This window comes from Eptesicus fuscus, chromosome 5 (assembly GCF_027574615.1).
Source record: "Eptesicus fuscus isolate TK198812 chromosome 5, DD_ASM_mEF_20220401, whole genome shotgun sequence".
In the NCBI taxonomy this organism is placed as follows: domain Eukaryota; kingdom Metazoa; phylum Chordata; class Mammalia; order Chiroptera; family Vespertilionidae; genus Eptesicus; species Eptesicus fuscus.
The window spans coordinates 91,126,230-91,145,034 of record NC_072477.1 but is presented as its reverse complement, the minus strand read 5'-3'; the positions used below and the strand labels follow the sequence as shown (position 1 = coordinate 91,145,034).

The window sequence follows — 18,805 nt, the reverse complement described above, 5'->3', positions numbered from 1 at the left end:
GACCCAGGAAAGCAGGAGTGGTGACAAAAGGGAGCAAGGCAGGAAAGAAAGAAGCACTAACGCAAGGCAAGTTTTGAAGCTGGCTGCCGTAAGTGCCAAACTGATTGCTTCTTCTCTAGTAGGAGCCTCCAGGAGGCTGTATAAACCAAGTGTCTCAGGACTCGCCACCCACAGGTGGGAGGGAGAAGAATCTACCTACTAGCTCCTTTCTCCCATCACCAAAGGCTCATTTGACAGACTTAGGTCTGCTACACATCCACAGTGCGCGTGGGTGGACACTGGGAGGATCCCGCAGCAGAGGTCTCAGCATTGAGCGATGCCCAGGGGTAGCTGAGAAAGGTGCGGCTGTGCCTGAGAGGAGGGGCTGTCTGTGGGTGCGGGAGGTTGGTCTGAATCTCGTCTGAGGCTGGGGCTGGGCCTGAAGAGACTGAGGTCAGTGAGAGCAAGAGGATCTGAGCAGCTTATTGAATGTGCGCCTGATTCCCCAATCGGAAGTAACCCACTGAGGATGACAGGGACCCACATATCATGTCAAGAAATTTTCCTGAAGAATGTGAAGCATACCACATTGAACATCCACTTTCCTTTGTGAAACTCTGGCACGTCAAACTAAAGTCAAATGGAGCTCGGTGGAAGAGGAATTCTTTCCCAGAATGCCCCATCTCAGTGGATACAGGTCTCTGGGGGAGCTGGAGAGGTACTGGGAGAATGAAATGAAAACGGAACATAAACTGAGTGAAGCAAGTCGGAATGAGCTCCAAGTCAGAAGACCTTGTTACTATCAGTAAGAGTAAGAAAAGGGGTTCTCTGGTTCACGCAACAGCTGAGAGTCTATAAAGAATTTTTAGCTGTTTTAACTTATTTCTACTTGTCACCTACTATGAAGCACTAATTGCAAGTGCATGCTTATGAATTTACATTAAAGCAGAGGGAATACTCTGCTCAGAATCTTTATAGGTGCTGTACTGGAAGGGAGGGAACATTAAATAAAAAGGGAATGTGTTTATCTGTTGGAAGAATGTGAGCAGTAGGAGAAATGCAAGCCTGAATAGACATTACTTAAAGGGGGAGAGAGGAAATGTACATGACTTCAATTTCTTTATAGTCATCAGCTCTATATTTATTTTTTAATCTGTATACCATTGAATTTAATTGTGAGTAGATATTGATAAAAAGGTTGACACTTTTTCTACAATCATGCAGTAATATTTCAAAAGGAATTATTTTACTTTAAAGAAAATATTTGAAGTGTTAAACATTCCCATTTAAATTCTGCACCCGATGAAGAAATTCAATTATTGAGTTTTTCCAAATAGGCAAAAAATGATCTAAATGTTTTAAAATTAATATAGAGCATAAATATGTTGTTAAAATGCATAAAAGGATTATAGAGAAGACTAAACATAATGAATGCAATAGTGAAGATAGTGCAACTTCGTTTTAAACAACAAATACTTTTCAATTTCTCGTTTAACAGCTGTGTAAACTGCTACAGAAACCAGTCTATGTAATCATATCACTTGGCATATTCTTGAAGATCAAGTGCTTGGTTATAGTCAGCCATAGCTTCCTCAATCAAACCTATTTTACCACGAACTTCTGCTCTAAGATTATATATCAGGGCATCATTAGGATTCAAAGACAGAGCTGTAAAAAGAAAAAAATGCAAGATGTGTTTTATGCTAACACTCAAAAGGTCTCAGTTTTTAGAATAAAAATCCTATAATATAACAACTTTAGTATTACTTGTTTAAAAACATTTTCTTCATATGCACCTATTTAAATTTAAAATATTGAATCTTTCTTAGAAAATTAAATTGGGGAAACACTACAATGTCTTTCTTTGAAAGGCTGCCAATGCTTGTGTATAGTTTCCCTAATAATTTTCTGCATCTTAACTTACCAATACTGCAAGTTATTACCTAAAGGAACCCATATTGCTTACATTAAAAACGTGGTATATAAAAACATTCATTTCTAATGTAAGTTTTTCTAGACAAATAAACCTGATAGGTTTGTTCTTTTATTATTTAAAAAACACATCAACCACTGGAATCTTACCCAAAGCATTACAAAAATTATACCTTTACTTAGGTCTTCCTCCGCTAATTCATATCGCTTCAAACAACAGTATAACTGTGCTCTATTAAAATACGCTGCAGCCCAAAAGGGACAGCTTTCAACTACATTTGCAAAGTCTTCTTTTGCTTCTTCGTACTTCTTTAATATTGTATTTGCAATAGCTCGATTCATGGCAGCACATTCATTTTCTGGATCAAACTTTAAAGCCTTTGAGAAGTAGTCACTGGCCTATAAAATGTGAAGATAATGATAATTTGACTGCAATTTAATTGGCAGCTATACAGAAATTTGAAGTATTTTACTCTTAATATAAAATTAAGGCCAATGGCATTTCCAGGGGATTCTGGAAGCATTTCATCCCAGATACAGATGATAAGAAGGTGCATTGTCTGTAGAGAATGCAAAAATCAGTAATAAAACTGGCCAACAGTTGGTCTGCTTTTTGTTATCACCACAAGTAGACAATTCTAGACAACATCAGTGATGAAGAATAGGAGACTTGACCATGCAATGCAATATACAGATGATGTATTATAGAACTGTACAATTAAAACCTATATAATCTTAACCACTGTCACCCCAATAAATTTAAGTTTTTTAAAAAATAAATACTCTTCTCTATTCAGGTGAAATGTTTCAGTCACTACCTTACCCCCATCCCATAACTCCCACATCCCTGCACAGCACAAGAAAAAGGTAAAATATAAATTAGAAAATAAGGTCCCAATAAGAAGATAAAATATATTAGAAAATTAACACTTTTCATATAAAAGCAGAGTATCTAAGAGCTAAAGAGATAAATTTTGAAAATAAGGTTCTAAACCATATTAAAAAGGGATTAAAAACTCAGTTATACTATGAAAAGTTATAAAGAAGGATGAGCGAAGATAAACACCAACTTGTCAACAAGATCAAAGACTATGTTATTCATAACTCATCATCAAGCTGGAAGGACCCTTCAAAGTGTGGTCCATATACCAGTACTGGAGTGTTGATCAACAACAAATTAGAAATTAAAAAAAGAAAAAAACTGGTCCTTCACCACAAATGGCTTGAGATGCGGATTAGACACCCTACCACTGAAGGTAAGAATCTCTTCTCTAACTCCATGATGGATGAAAATTTGGCTCCTACTTTAGACTTCCCTAAAGGAAAACTCATTTTCCACAATAGAGCTTGCTCTCTCCAGTTCCTTACCACTTGATTTTTCCCCAGCACCACAATCTGGCTTCCACCTACCTCTCCCTCTTCTATGAGTTTGCTCTTATTAAGGTGGAAGATGACCTCAAGCCCAATGGACATTTTCTAGTTATTTTCTTCCATGACATTTCTGTGGCATGAACACTCTTGACCTCTCCTTCCTTCTTAAAACTCTCTCTGTCCTTGAATCAGGGTGACTCCCTGTTTTTTCTCCTAGCTTTCTGATCATTTTCTATCAGTGTCCTTCACGGAACTATTTTTCTCTGTTTCTCAGGGATTTTTCCTCAGTTCACTTCTATCATTGGTGAAAGAAAATCCTGATAGCATGGTCAGGAGACCATGGAGCCAGATTTCTAGGTTCAAATCCTGGCTCTACTATCTCTGCTTTTGGGTAACTAAAGCTCTCTTTTCCTCAATTTTTCACATCTGTAAAATAGAGGTAACAAATAGATATCTATGTCCAGTGCTGCTATGAGGGTTAAGTGTGCTAATAATAAAGTATTGAGAATGATATGCAGAATCTAGTAAGGACTAAATTATTATTGATATTAGAGGCCCAGTGCACAAAATTCATGCACGAGTAGGGTCCCTAGGCCTAGCCAGTGATCAGGGCCGATCAGAGCCTTCCGGCTGCTGGTGGGGGCCTTCCTTCATTCCGCGCTGCCCCCTGGTGGTCAGCGCACGTCATAGAGAGTGATCAAACTCCTGGTCTCCTGGTCAAACTCCTGAGGGGACTCTTTGCATATTAGCCTTTTATATATATAGATATCATTTTTCCCAGTGTCTACAAATGAAGATACATTATAGTCTTCAGGCAATACTCCAAGAATTTGGCTGCCTATGATTTTTGAGAGGCAATTAGATCAAGATTTTGTAACCCATCTCATCCCAGAATGGCAACTCTTCTATGCTGCAATTAAGTGCAATTGAGGATGTTAAGATGGCAACAGAACTGGCATCCTGTGAAGAGCTTAAAGAGAATTTACTCCTGAACAGAAAGCTGGACTCACAATCATCAGAAATTAGGCAAGGGAATGACTCTGAGCAGGGATAAGACTTCCTTCAAAAAGCAATTTAGGCCCTGGCCTGTGTTACAGTGTCGGCCCACACACCAAAGGGTCTCAGGTTCCATTCCCAGTCAAGGCATGTGCAGGAGGCAACCAATCTATGTGTCTCTCTCACATCAATGTTTCTCCCCCCCCAACCCCCTTCCCTCTCTTCCACTCTCTCTAAAAATCAATGGCAAAAATATCCTCAGGTGAGGATTAACAACAACAACAACAAAAGCAATTTAGGCTTCATCTTAATTCACTGATAAATGATTAATAAAAGTGACACAAGCCCTGACAGGTTTGGCTCAGTGGATAGAGCGTTGGCCTGCGGACTGAAGGGTCCCAGGTTCAATTCCGGTCAAGGGCATGTACCTTGGTTGCGGGCACATCCCCAGTAGGGAGTGTGCAGGAGGCAGCTGATCGATGTTTCTCTCACATCGATGTTTCTAACTCTCTATCCCTCTCCCTTCCTCTCTGTAAAAGAATCAATAAAATATATATTTTAAAAAAGTGACACAATTATACATCACCAAAGCAGGACTTCAGTCAGGAAGGAGTAAATGCCTGCCACAGCTAAAAATAACAGAATTTAGTAAAACACAATATGTGCCTAAATTTGAACAATCTACCTTTCTATTAAAATTTCCAAAATATATTGTTTAAAACTAGAGACCTGGTGCATGAATTCGTGCACATTGAAAGGAAGTTAATTAGAAGAAATATTTCAGAGGCTGGGGAGGGACTGCAGGAGGTTGGCTTCAGGGCATGTCCAGCCCGTCTCCCCCAGTCCTGATTGGGCCCATCGGGGCCATCTCGCCCAGTCCCCATCAGGGCCAATCAGAGCTGGCCAGCTGGGGAGGGACTGTGGGAGGGCTCCGGAGCATGTCTGGCCCATCTCACCCAGTCCCGATTGGCCGGACCCCAGCAGCAAGCTAACCTACCAGTCTGAGCATCTGCCCCCAGGTGGTCAGTGTGCATCATAGTGACTGGTCAAGGGGTCGAATGAATAGTCAACCAATCAGTCAGACACTTAACATATTAGGCTTTTATATACATAGATATGAAAGCCTATACATTTAAATAGGATTTTTGGAGTATAGAAATATTAACTATGAATCAGAGGCCAAAAACACCAACCACAATGGATGGCCTTGATTTTTTAACAATTGTTCTAATGCCCTTATAACTGTAATTAATTAGAAAGCAGATTTAATTATTTTTTAAAGTCACCTGTAGTTCACGATGCATACACATAGCTCATCCAAAAGTGGTTTAAAAGCACTAAATGACTAATTAACGATTAAAGTTGTCAAAATGCATACATGTTTCAACCCTCTAGAGATTATTTACTCTGTTGAAGGACCCTTTCTCCTGACCATAAATCTTTCCAGTATAGTCAGAAACAAAGGTAAGAGGCCTGGAGCATAGTGATATAGCTGAATGACTGTATTAAAGTCTGTTTGTCTTTAATAAAGCCCAATCATCCAATACATCAAGACAGAGGGCAACCTACATTTCATATAAAATATTTGCCCAACAAATGTATCCCAGTTTTTAAGAAAGAACCATAAAAATATACTAGTATGTCAAACTACACTTCAGATCTAACTGAAAAGTATCATACATGATGCTCAGAGTTATAAATGACAAATATGTTTAAAATGTAAAGGTCTCCTTCTCATGTGGATCTTAAACATTTAAGGAAACAGAAAATTGCTGTGGGCATTTTAGTTGCCTTCATCTCATTAACTAACTCCATGGTGCAAAGAAACATTGTTGGGACCTAGCCAGACAGTGGTCTGAGTTTGATGACGTTTAAGTCAATTGACTCTAGCTTGTCAGCCTAGGGAAATATTAGCCTCCCAGCTGTCCACTGAGGTATCAGCTACAAGTCTCATTCATGCCTTACAGAATTATACTTTCAGTAATTCTCTGTCCAAGCACCTAGCTTCACCACTGAGGTCAACCAGGCTTATCCCAGGGATCAGCAAGCTGTTCAGGGTCATGATCTAACTTAGGAAAGAATAAGAGCTAAACCAAGACAATGTCAGAAGACACAGAATGAAAGGGATAAGTCTGAGGGGGGAAATAAAGAAGCAAAAACTGACATGATTATATTAAGGAGGAGAGGAAGAGAAAGTCATGGTTGACACTGGTGTTTTTACCGGGGTGATTTTATGAAAGATGACATCTTAAATTGAGAGAAGATTTATATGAAGAACCACTGGACTGGGGATAAGAGGATATAGAAATTCTGTTTTGGCGTAATGCATTTGTAAAATATTCAGATTTAGCAACTGGTGATAAATATGGGTTAGGAGCTCAGAAGAAAGGTGGAGGCTGACATGCAGTCTAAACCATGGGTACAGACAAGCTTTCTGAGTAAGGAAATCTAGGGAGAAAAGGAAGGGTTTTGATTCCTGGCCCTACGAGCTTGCAATCTAACTGGAGTGAGGAGATAAGAGATCAACATACAGAGACAAGTGTGGAGTGACACAAAATAGCATTGAATCTGTATAGAAAGAATTGTATACAAATCAGTACAGAGTCAAGATCTCATTTTAAATTCATGACCACAAACCTCAAATGACAGCTTAATGTTGTCTGATAACTATGGATGGTGCCAGGTGGGGGAATTGCTTCTTAAATTATATAAATGTCTAACCACTATGCTATACACCTAAAGCTAATAAAAAATATTATCGGTAATTGAAAAAATTTTAAAGAAAAAGAAAAAAAGAATTGTGCACTGAAAGACGAAAAGACAACTTAATCTTTTCTGCTACATTTCCCTGGTGTGTTCACCCTACCACTCTCTAACACAAGCATTTCACATTTTCTCTACCAAACTCCTAGCCACCCCGTTTCTCTTTTTAACTGTCCACTCTCAACTGATAACTGATACTTGTATTCCATGGAGGAAATATAATCAGCAGGAATGCCTACTATCAATATTTACCGAACTATATTCAGCTGTGCCCTGACTCTCTGCCTTCCCTCATGACATAATGCATCGTGCATCCTGCTCCAAGCAAAGGCTACTCCTGCAACTTCCAAACTCTAACCCCATCAAATTCTCAAAGATTTTTAGCCTAATTGTCCCTGCCACTCTCCACTCTCCTGCATCCATAACTTCTACCTTTCTCCTAGATCCTTCTCATTAACATAGAAGCATGAATCAATTAGCCCTCATCTCAAAAACAACAACACTTATATATATATATATATTTTTTAATTGATTTTTTACAGAGAGGAAGGGAGAGGGATAGAGAGTTAGAAACATCAATGAGAGAGAAACATGGATCAGCTGCCTCCTGCACACCCCCTACTGGGTATGTGCCCACAACCAAGGTACATGCCCTTGACCAGAATCGAACCTGGGACCCTTGAGTCCGCAGGCCGATGCTCTATCCACTGAGCCAAACCAGTTAGGGCACAACAACACTTCTTAATCCACTCTAGCTACTACCCCCATTTCACTGCTCTTCACAGAAGAATGTCTTGAACCAGTGGATCGGTCCCTAATTCTTCACCTCACATTTTCTCCTCAACCCAACCCTTCCCACTCAGGCCTCTGCTGCACTGCTGTTCCAACAATGTTCTTGCCAAAGTCCTCAATGATCTCGTCCATCCTCCTCGTTCTTGACATCTCATCAGCATTTGACACAGGACACCTTTCCCTTCTCAAAACTCTTATTCTTGAGAGTGACATGCTCGCCTGCTTATACTGGCTGCATGCTCCTGCCTCAGTCTACTTTCTGGCCTCTCCTTTCTGCTTCACTCTTAAACATTGGTGCTCCCCAGGACCTGCCCTTAAATCCTTTCTCTCCATCTATACTAGTTACCAGGCAATCTTATATGGTCTCACAGATATGCTAATACTGATGTAATAATGCTGAGGTGAGACTGTATTAGCGCGTATCGCTTCAAATATTTTCTTATTTATTTTCTATTTCTTCCTCCAATAAAATATAAGCTACATCATAAAAGAATCCTTTCTTACCTTGTTCAGCTCTGTATCCTCAAGGCGTTTATAAATGCCTACCACATGGCAGGTACATCATGAATATGCAGAGATTGAAAGAAGGAAAAGCTAAGTGGAAACAGGAAATACTTGCTGAATTTTTTCAGCAAAATATAGATAAGAACCATAGCCTCTTCACACATAAAAGCCTCAAAGTTCGTTTTATTAAGAAGTGTGGTGAGCCCTAGCTGGTTTGGCTCAGTGGATAGAGCATCGGCCTGTGGACTGAAGGGTCCCAGATTCGATTCCAGTCAAGGGCACGTGCCCGGGTTGCGGGCTCAATCCCCAGTAGGGGATGTGCAGGAGGCAGCTGTTCAATGAATCTCACCATTGATGTTTCTGTCTCTCTCCCTCTCCCTCTCCCTTCCTCTCTGAAAGCAATAAAAATATATATTTTTTTTAAAAAGAAGTGTGGTGACAGTTTTGAGTGGTGAAGGAGAATATAAAGGTGACAGGTCTCAAAAAATGCAGGCAAAATAAAAACAACTTTTTTAAATGAGCACATTATTTTAGAAGGCAAGGGCTGTGAAAAGCTCAGAGAAACAGACTGTGTGGTAGCCTTCCAAACCAAGATAGGCTAGAAAGGACATATTGTAAAGTCCTTTACTATAGCATCAGAAGGAACCTAACTTGGCAAGTTACTATGGCCCACCCTCCTATTTTCCACAAGAACCTCTGCTATTAGAGAAGGAAAATAATTTATTACATTCAAATATGAGTAACAGAAAAGTAATTCACCTGCTTTCATGGCAAAAACAAGGATGAAAGTAACTTAATTTTTTGAAAGTAAAAACTCACCAGAAAAAAAGTACTGCTATAGTCTAGATTAAGATTGCAACGTAACATTTCAAAATGAACTAGAAAAAATTCATTATAGAAGCAATTGCATTTAAGAAAAAAGTAATTCAGAAACAAAGAATTTCAGAAAAGGCAATGGCGATAAGGTCTGACATGGAAACAAACAAACAAACAAACAAACAAAAAACCTAAAGAGAACTTGAATTCTAAGGTCTACAAGGGGAGAATAAATATCTCAAAAAACACAGGGAAGAAGGCAACAAAATGAAAAAGAAATTAAGAGCTTTAAGAAATGAGAAAAATAGTTGATATATAGAAGCTAAAGGACAGGAGATAGATAGAGTTGCCCAAGAAAGAAAATCAAAACCACGAAACAGAAAAAAATTTTCATTGAATTCAACCAAACTTTTCTGAAATCTACATATTGAAAACATACTGTGTGCTTGTTAACTTTGACACCAATGGTCAACTCTAAGGCATGCATTGTTAAAACTTTCCATTAAAAAATTCCATTATCCTAACAAAAAAAAGAGTCACAAATAACAAAAATTGAATTGTATCCAGCTTCTTGACATCAACCTACAATATCAGAAACAGTGAAATAACACAGGATACTCAAGGAAAAATAACAAAAGAGTCAAGGGTTTTAAACCCAGATGTGTCTCCTTAAGATATCAAAGCTAGAGGCAAACAGTGAAGAACATGAAAAAATCCAAGGAATATTGTTCACATGAGCCCTTTCTCAGGACTCTATTAAAGGACCAACTTCAGACAACCAAGAATGATTGGTTGGCATGGAAACTGGCAAAAAAACCTGGTAATGAGAAGTGAATATACTTAACTAGAGAACTAAGACGAAAATTTGAAATAAGAGTAACAAAATGTACACAAATATTAAATCCTTTGGCAGTATAGGAATTATGAAACTCACAAGACAATGGGAGAACACTGACAGTGGAAAGTAAGCTGATACAATAAACTCAAGCATATTTAAGAATACAAATAGAAAAAAATTTAAAAGAGAATACTATTAAGTAAAATTGAATAATAGATGAGAGGGAGAATAATTTATTGTTGTTGATAGTAGAGAAACTAAAAATACAAGGAAATAAGGGTATAAAACTACTATTATAAAGGGGAAAACTGTAAATTTTCTCAATATCAGAAAAACTGAAAAAAATTAAACAGATCACAGAATAAAATTCTTCTAAAACACATGAAAGCAAAAATAACAGAACAAAAACAAACATACTGATTATGCCAAAATGAAAATGGGCTTAACCCGCCTATTAAAAGATAATTATTTTCAAATTGTCTTTTTTCTTTTTTTTAAATAATTCTTTATTGTTGAAAGTATTACATATGTACCCCTTTCCCCACATTAACCCTGTTCAGCCCAACCCCAAGCAAAATCCAACTCTATGCTACATAAAAGAGACACATCTAAAACAAAAGATTCTAAATGTTGAAAATAAAAGGACAAAGAAATACCAAACAAAAGCAAACCAAATGGAATCAGAGGTCAGATGCGATTTATTCCAAAGAGCTTTAAAAAACAAAGAAGGGCATTTATAATGCTGAAGGTTACAGTATATAGTGCATATATAATATGTATTGACATCTATACAAGAAATAATGCAGCAGCAATTTTCATAAAGCAGAAATTATAAGAAATATAAAAAACTATATAGAACCAAACCAATGATATGATACTTAAATAAACCTTTCTCAGTCCAAAAAAAGAAAAGAATGGATATTGACTAATTAAAAAATATAATTAATAAGGTATATCTTATACTTCTTTGAAAAGAACCTTTTAATATTTTTCAATACTTGCCACATATTAGACCACATTAAAACTCAATAAGAACCAAAATTAGAAAATATAAAAGCCTTTCCATCTTGACATTTCAAATGCCTTATTAATTTATTATTGAGTCAAAGGGGAAATAAAATTACAAGTGCAAAATTTGGGGAAAACAAAAATTAAAACTTCAAAGACCAAAATATGTGGGATACTGCTAAAAGCAGTACTTGGAGAAAAGGCATAGCCATAATAATTTATCACAATAGAAATGAAAGGGTGACAATAAATGATTAGCTTCTGACTCAAAAAGATAAAGAATGGATAGCAACACTTCAGTAAGTCCAAAATAATGTTTGCTGGACAAATGTTGAATGGATGTTGATAATGAGGAGAATAAATCCAGAGAGGTTAAACATTTAATTAACTATAAACATTCTTATGAAGGACAACATTTGTTTAAAAAAGAACTAATGAATGATTAGCATAGGATATAAGGACTGAATTTTAAAACTATATATAGCAAAGAAAGCATTTAATGTAAAAAGAAAACTCACATTACCTGGGAAAACTGCCTGTGGTTAAAGTAGATATTTCCTGCATTAAAGTAAGCCAGCGCGTATGTAGGGTTTAAAGAAATTGCTGCTTGATAGTCTTTCATTGCGTTTTGTTGCTGACCCATAAACTCATGAATCACACCACGATTTGTTAAGAATTCTGCTGTAGTATTGATCTGCAATTTAATAGTATGAGTATTTAGTATCTGGGAATAGTATTTATCTCCGATTTCGTATCTGCAAAAATGAACATTATGAAATCTACTTGTGGGAAGCTAGTAACTTTATAGTTCAGGTGAAGCCCTCTTAGAGCAAATATTTTGAGAGAGGACTTAGTATGAAGTTGGCTCAATGTCAACACTTTGTTGATTTTGGTTATAATAAAATAAATAATCTTAGTGCTTTACTCAGTTCCTTTCCAAAGAACATGGGGGAAAGCTTATCTGCTTAGCTCTGTTAAAGCTGGGAAAGAAATTAAATAGTTAACATGTTTATTTGTCCTAAGCAGCAGCAATTATCTTTCAGGTCTTTCCTTTCTCTCACCTCAGAGATTACAACATTTACCTGAAGCTACGGAAACAGAATCCAAAAATCTAGGGGGAAAAAAGAGGAAGATTTTCTTTCATTGTGTACAAAACCTAAGGTATTTATTTGCTTCTTCACTACAGAAGAATCTGGGGAATTACATTATTCTTTCTGTAGTGCCTTCAAACCCAGAACATTATTTTTTTGCATTCATTTTTTATTACAAAACTAAATCCGAGGCCTGGTGCACGGATTTGTGCACATTGAAAGTAAATTAATTAGAAGTTGGCTGGCAGGATGAGACAGGCCAGACACGCCCTGGAGCCAACTTCCCTCGGTCCCTCCCCAGCCGGCTGCACCTGGGGCAGCGCTGGGACTCTAAGGGCATCTGTGGAGTGAGCAGGGTTCCTCAGGCAGGTGGGGTCCTTTGGCCTGGCCTGCAGGGATCAGGCCAAAACCGGCAGTCCAACGTCCCCCGAGGGGTCCAGGAGTGCAAGAGGGCACTCTGCAAAGTTGCTGTTGCTCTGCAGGTTCTGCGTTGAGCATCTGCCCCCTGGTGGTCAGTGCGCATCATGGCCCGTCTCTTAGGCTTTTATATACAGGCAGTCCTCGGGTTACTTCGGATTCGACTTACGTTGTTTCTTGATTACGTCACCATCTCTCATTTACAGTGTTTATAAAAAAAAAGTTCTGTCATTTTGACGTATGTACACATGTGCTTTATGTTTTTTATTATTTATTTACCACAAGTAAAGGTCAGGAATTGCTATCTTTCTTTTAAATTTTTTTTACTGTTTTACTTCATTACTGCTGTGTATGTGCTCCATGTGAGTGACATAGGTGCTTATGTAAGTGGGTTCTGATTTACGGCAAAAATCAAGTTACGTCATGCCATAGGAACAGATCTCCAAAGTAACCGGAAGACTGCCTGTATATAGATAATATTGATGCCCCATAAAACTATAAATTGCATTCACTGAGAGAATCAACATTTACCAGGAAGTTGTTTTTTGAATTTTAAATGTATTCAGGTTATAGAACTGGCAAGCCATAATTCTTTAGGACTCTCTTGGAACAAAATATATATATTATTTTCTCTACAAATCACTTTAAAAAGTAACAGAATATTTTTACTTAACCCTATTCATTGATGTGTTAATTTATGCTAATTATAACACAATCTAAGTGGATTTTTACCTTAATGGCAATGTTAATATCCTGTATTGCAGCAAAGTTATTACCCATCTGAAGACAGACCACAGCTCTTCCTTCATAGGCTAGGTAGCTCTTTGGATCAACTTCTATGGCGATGGTAAAGTGGTTCCAAGCTTTCTGGAATTTTTCTTGGGCCTAAAATAATTTTCCATTTACATGAAGTAGGAAATTATCCATAACATGACAAATATTTGATTCTAACTTAATCAAATAAAACCTTTAGAAAGCATATATTTATACAGTGCTAAATATAAGATATTTTAAACAAGAAGTAGGCTGTAATTACCTCTGAGTATTTACACAGAATTTTTAATTAATTAAAATAAATCTAATAGAGTCATTTCATACCAATCTTGGACAACATAAAATCACAGCCACCATGTGGAACACATATGCTTTGGACAATCACCACAAAATTGAGCTCTGCATACACAGGCAGAAATTGTATTTATTTGCGTGGCATTGGATCTCTGGTTTTGCGTAATATACATAATAAAATAAATATGTGTTGAATAAATAAATGCACAAACTACTGGTGTAAAACCTATTTTGATAAATTGTACAAGCACCTGGAATTTTAAGATCACTACACGTATTCCAGGGAAAATGCATGCAAATCTACGAAGCATCTATTTATGCTAACCTTAATGACAACTGGAAAACAAGAAAAAAGGTCAGGAGAGCGGCATTGTGCATAGAAGGATGTCAGAATATTTCCTAGAGAAGACCAACTGGCAACTAAATACCTCCTCACAGGAAGGCAGTGAGTTGATGAATTCAACATGGTCCAGGGCCTGTCCTTTATTCCTATGGGCTCAAAAACACAACTGGCCAGAATCTCAGAAGCTGACTCACATTAACCAAGATGAGCCCACTGACTCTTGTATGAAACTAAGAAGGCACATAACTAGTAAGATATAAGTAATAAGACACTGTTCTTTAACCAGCAAATCTTCTCCCTCTTGGCAAATTATGTGAAATTCACCACCATCATCACAAATTCATTTCGTAACAAGGAATCAGGCAAACTGAGATTGAGTTATTAGAATATTAAGCTGCAAACAGCCTCACAGTAGGATTATATCTGTCATCAGCTCCTGACAACATCTGTTTTGCTCACTTCCATATCTCTATTGCTAAGCACACAGTAAGGAAAACTGTATTTGTTGAACAAATGATCACTGTCCCCTGAGGAGGATTTGAAGTCACCTTCAGTCCTTCCTTTCCTGATTCAATCTTTCCTCATACTAATGTGTGTGTGTTTTTTAGTCCTTTTCCATATTGATATGTATCCAGTGACAGCTTCATAAAACATGAATTTGATGTCACTGCTCTAGTTAGTGATACTCACATTTTTAACTAACTGGCAAGTTAAAAGATATTATTCCAGTTATTATTCAATTCTCTAGTCTCACCTCACATCACTCCCCACACTCCCTAACATTCCTTTCCCTGGGCCTTCCAACTCTTTCGCTATCCTAACACTGTGTCCTACTCCCAACTCCTATGCCTGACTAATTACTAGTATTTCACGCCTCAATTTAAATGTTAATTTCTTTAAAAGCCCTCTTTTACTCCTCAAAGCTAGGTTCCCTTGTTATAAATGTTCCTAAAACCCATCCTTTTCCTTTGTAGCACTTACCATGCATATAACTAAATAACGAAGAATATGACTACTTGATGCTCATCTCTCCTCTAGATAGTAAACTCCAAGAAGAACCAAGTATAGTTTGTTTATTATTCTATTCCTAGGCCTAGATCAGTTCTTTCCTATACTATGTGCTCAGTAAATGCTTATTAAATGCAATAAATGATGGTAACTCATTCCATTGGGTTACAGTCAGCTTTAGATGCTTTGGGAGTCATCATGTATGTCTCTTTAAATTGACTTTGCAAATTTCTACTGTGATACAATAATGGCTAATTTTATGTTTAATTCTTAGAAGGCAAGCTTATTTCCCTTATTAATAACTTTTTGGGAATATCTCACTATAACCACCAATTCCAACAACCACCTCCAATATTATTAATCTTAAACCAGACAAACTCACTTATTTTCAAATGAAAAAATTCAACTTTAATTTCATTTTAATAGAGATTTCTGCAATTTATAATATTTGAATATACTTCTTTGCTGAGTGTTTAAATTTTTGATATTAAAAGGGATAAAAAGAGAATTTAAGATTATTTAGTTCCTTTTCATGGAGAATATAGGACTTTTAGCACTTTATTTCAAAAAGGTTACTATGTAGGAAATGGACTTCTGTGACCCATCTTCAGCATGGTCAGCTTTTGATGGAATTTGCTGAACTTCCCCAGGGCAAACAGAATGTAGGGAGGAGGGAAGAGGATATAGGAACAAAGAACTGTGTGTGGGCCAACATCATGGTGGAAAAACCCCTCCCCACTCCTCCCCAGGTGCCTGCTTGGGCTAGACAGGGAGAGGTAGAGGCAGCTAGAGAGGGCCTCAGCCCAATTTTTTTAAATGGCCCAATGGAAGACAGCAAGACTTAGGCAATGTATGAGGAAACAGGTGACCCCATAGTAGTACTCAGCCAATGAGGAGCTGGAGGAGAGACTGAATAAATAAGCTGTGTTGGCTGCCCCAAGTGTGCCTAAACAATAGCTATGGACACCCACTCTCAATCAAGGATGTATTAAAAGTCTCATTTTCTCCATACTTCTGTCTCTGAGGCCGTTATTTGAATTCGGACAGGTGAGCATTTCTCACAATTAACCTATTTTAATAGTGTAAAGACCTTGGTGAGTGATGCGTCAGGTCAGAGTGTCCCAAAAAGCACTCAGAGAACTGCTTGGCCTCACACAGAGTCGCACTCTTCCATCTTGCTGGAAGGACAAATGCCTGGCGTCTTGCCTTCCCAGTATGTTCTAATTCACTGCCATTTAGAAGATGCCCTAAATTCAGAAGTCCCTATACAGTGGTTGTCTGACCCATTGCCTGGCTGGAGTCCACTTCAAAACTTTCATACAAAAACTTTTTTTTGTTTATTTCATTTAGCTTTCCACTAATTCAATAGGACAAAAGTTATGGAGTCCAGATATGAGCTAGTGAAACAAATGCTAGCCAGGTTCTTATATGTGAAACTCATCAGGCAAATGTTAAAAGTTGTCTATAAACGTGAGGTGAGGTAGAAAGGGGTGAAGGTGGTAAAGAAATCAGATTCAAAAGATGCTCATTTCACTAGTATACCAAGTCCCCAGATGGGTTCCCCAGGCAGGGCTGCTGAGAAACTGCTTCCCACTGCTGCTGTGGATACTAATAGAAAGAGAAAGGTAACATGTTCCTAAACAAAGAGCGAGCAGCTATCCCCATCGCCAGTAAAGAGCCAAATATATTCTCACTCTTGTCCAAAAGGTGCTCTTGATACTGTTGTATTAATAATAGGAAAGGCACAGAAAAGGAGGCCAGACATGCATGTCATTGTGCAGCTTCACCAGGAAGCTGCAATTTCACACACCACTGGCCCATTCCCCACAGATCACTAGGGGAAGCGGTCCAACAGAGGTAGATGCAAGCCCAGTGAAGTTGGGGTGATATAGGAACGGTACTTGCCTGTCAGTCAAACCTAGAAACAGGGATTATTGGCCAGAATAGGCAGAGCCACTGCAAGCACATGAAAATGGGGGAACACAGAATCTCCTAAACAAAGGTGTTTGCTCTCTTGTTGCTCTAGGCTCCCTCTTGGCCCTCTGGCATTTGCCCGTATGGCCCATGGTCATGTGGACCCCACATGCAATGGACTGATGGACTGCAGCAGGGAGAACAAGTCAAGTTAGCCTGATGCTGGACTGGAGTGTGCAGACATAGATGGAAACTCTGGACATCTGGACACGGGCTCGGATTTCAACGCTGCTGAAACCGAAGCTACACTTCTATGGCGGGACTGAGGGAGAGGGGACCTTGGAAACCCGGGGATTTAATTCCATGCAAATAAGAAGTCACTTGTTCTCCCATGTGAATCTGAGAAAATTCTTTTCCTCAGGATATTGCAAGAAATCCACTCCTACCAGCAACCAGCAGGGATGAAGACCTCTCCCCACCGGTAACACTTTCATGGCCCAAAATGTTATGTAATATTACCTGCAAATTGTAACCTAAAGAAATTCTGGCTTTTGTGCATATTGGATTGTAATGCAAGGCTTTCAGAAAGTCCTTCTGCGCTTGTTTGATGCCTTCATCGTGACCATATTCCATGTAAGAATTTCCCCGTCCAATGTAAGCATCCACAAAGCAAGGATTGATACTAAGAGCCCATGTGAAGAAATGGACAGCTTCTTCAAACTCTTTGTTTCTGAAAACAAATAAAATTATTGATGCTTTCTGTTGAGTTACCTAAGTACTTTCCTGTATATAAAATTTTCATAAAGGTTTACATTCACTCTTACAAAAAAATTTTCACTTTATTAACCATCATAGGAAGTAAGAACATGAGTCCACATGACCTAAGAAAGGCTGAAGGGGTCTTTGAAGATTGTGGTAAAAGGGAAAGAGGGAGGTAAGAGCCATTTTCATAGCAGAATATACTGGGATAATATTCTAGAGTTCTCTTTTCAGATTTATAAAAGGCTGCATGGCATTCCTGAGCCTGTTTTTAATAGCTATCTGTGTCCAATATGGGGGAGGGAGGGAGTATATAGATGGAATACACTATTTAAAGCAGATTATAATAAGTTTATATGTATTTAATATTTCCTTATACAACAAAAGGAACCAAAATGTTATACATGGGAGTCCTTACTTCAGATCTATAAAGGTATGCCCTTTCTTTTTGGACACCAGGAGAGAAGATAAAAAGAAGAAAAATGCATTTTATTTATTAATTTGTAAATATATATAACTAAATAATAACTCAGGTTTTCTTCCCTATTTATTCTTTTGTGGTGTGGGTGAGGGCTGGTAAGGGAATCAAATATGTTTCATAAAGGAGTCACTTTTCCATCTCATATGCATATCTAATAATTACATTTCATCTCAATTAGCCTGGAGGAAGCCATTTTTCTATACCTATCTAGTTATCAGCACTAGCATGTAATGAGCATCTACTCTGTTTCAACTAAGTAAATAATCATTAAACTTTAACACTGGAAAGGGACCTTGAAAATCACCTACCAACACTTCAAATCAGGTGACAACTAAAAATCAAGTCCAGGGGAGGTGACAGTGTCAAAGCCAGAGACACCCAGCTCCCCGCATCAACAGGGAAAAAATGATGCAGGGGCCACGATAGAAACAACAATTTCATTTTTCTGAAGATGAGTATATCAGAGTATCCTGTAGATTGAAGCTCTTGTTAAATGATCACATGGCAGTTAGCAATGAAAAAATGTATTATGTCAGGATACATGTTCATCAATACATAAAAGTCTTAGGTATCAGTCGGGTACCACAGACATGAAAGTATATTAAATTCGTTTTTCTAAAATAAGATGTGTTTGTGATCACTGACAGAGGTGCGTCTTCTCACCAGGGCCCATCCTTCAGTCGGGACTGTGAGCTGTTGCCGTCGGTGCCACAGACAGAGGCCAC

The 18,805-nt window shown here is 38.0% G+C and overlaps 1 protein-coding gene across 1 annotated transcript in view; it reads right to left on the bottom strand.

Annotated features, from left to right (window-relative positions):
• Positions 1-1,345: 1,345 nt before the first annotated feature.
• Positions 1,346-18,805, bottom strand: part of TTC6 (tetratricopeptide repeat domain 6) — a 41,344-nt gene continuing 23,884 nt past the window's right edge. The window contains exons 11-15 of the mRNA XM_054716561.1: positions 17,360-17,570; positions 13,240-13,392; positions 11,523-11,693; positions 2,085-2,310; positions 1,346-1,647 (exon numbers count right to left, since the gene is read on the bottom strand). Of these exons, the coding sequence (XP_054572536.1) occupies positions 1,517-1,647; positions 2,085-2,310; positions 11,523-11,693; positions 13,240-13,392; positions 17,360-17,570 (892 nt within the window). The 3' untranslated portion in view covers positions 1,346-1,516. The remainder of the gene's footprint in view (positions 1,648-2,084; positions 2,311-11,522; positions 11,694-13,239; positions 13,393-17,359; positions 17,571-18,805) is intronic.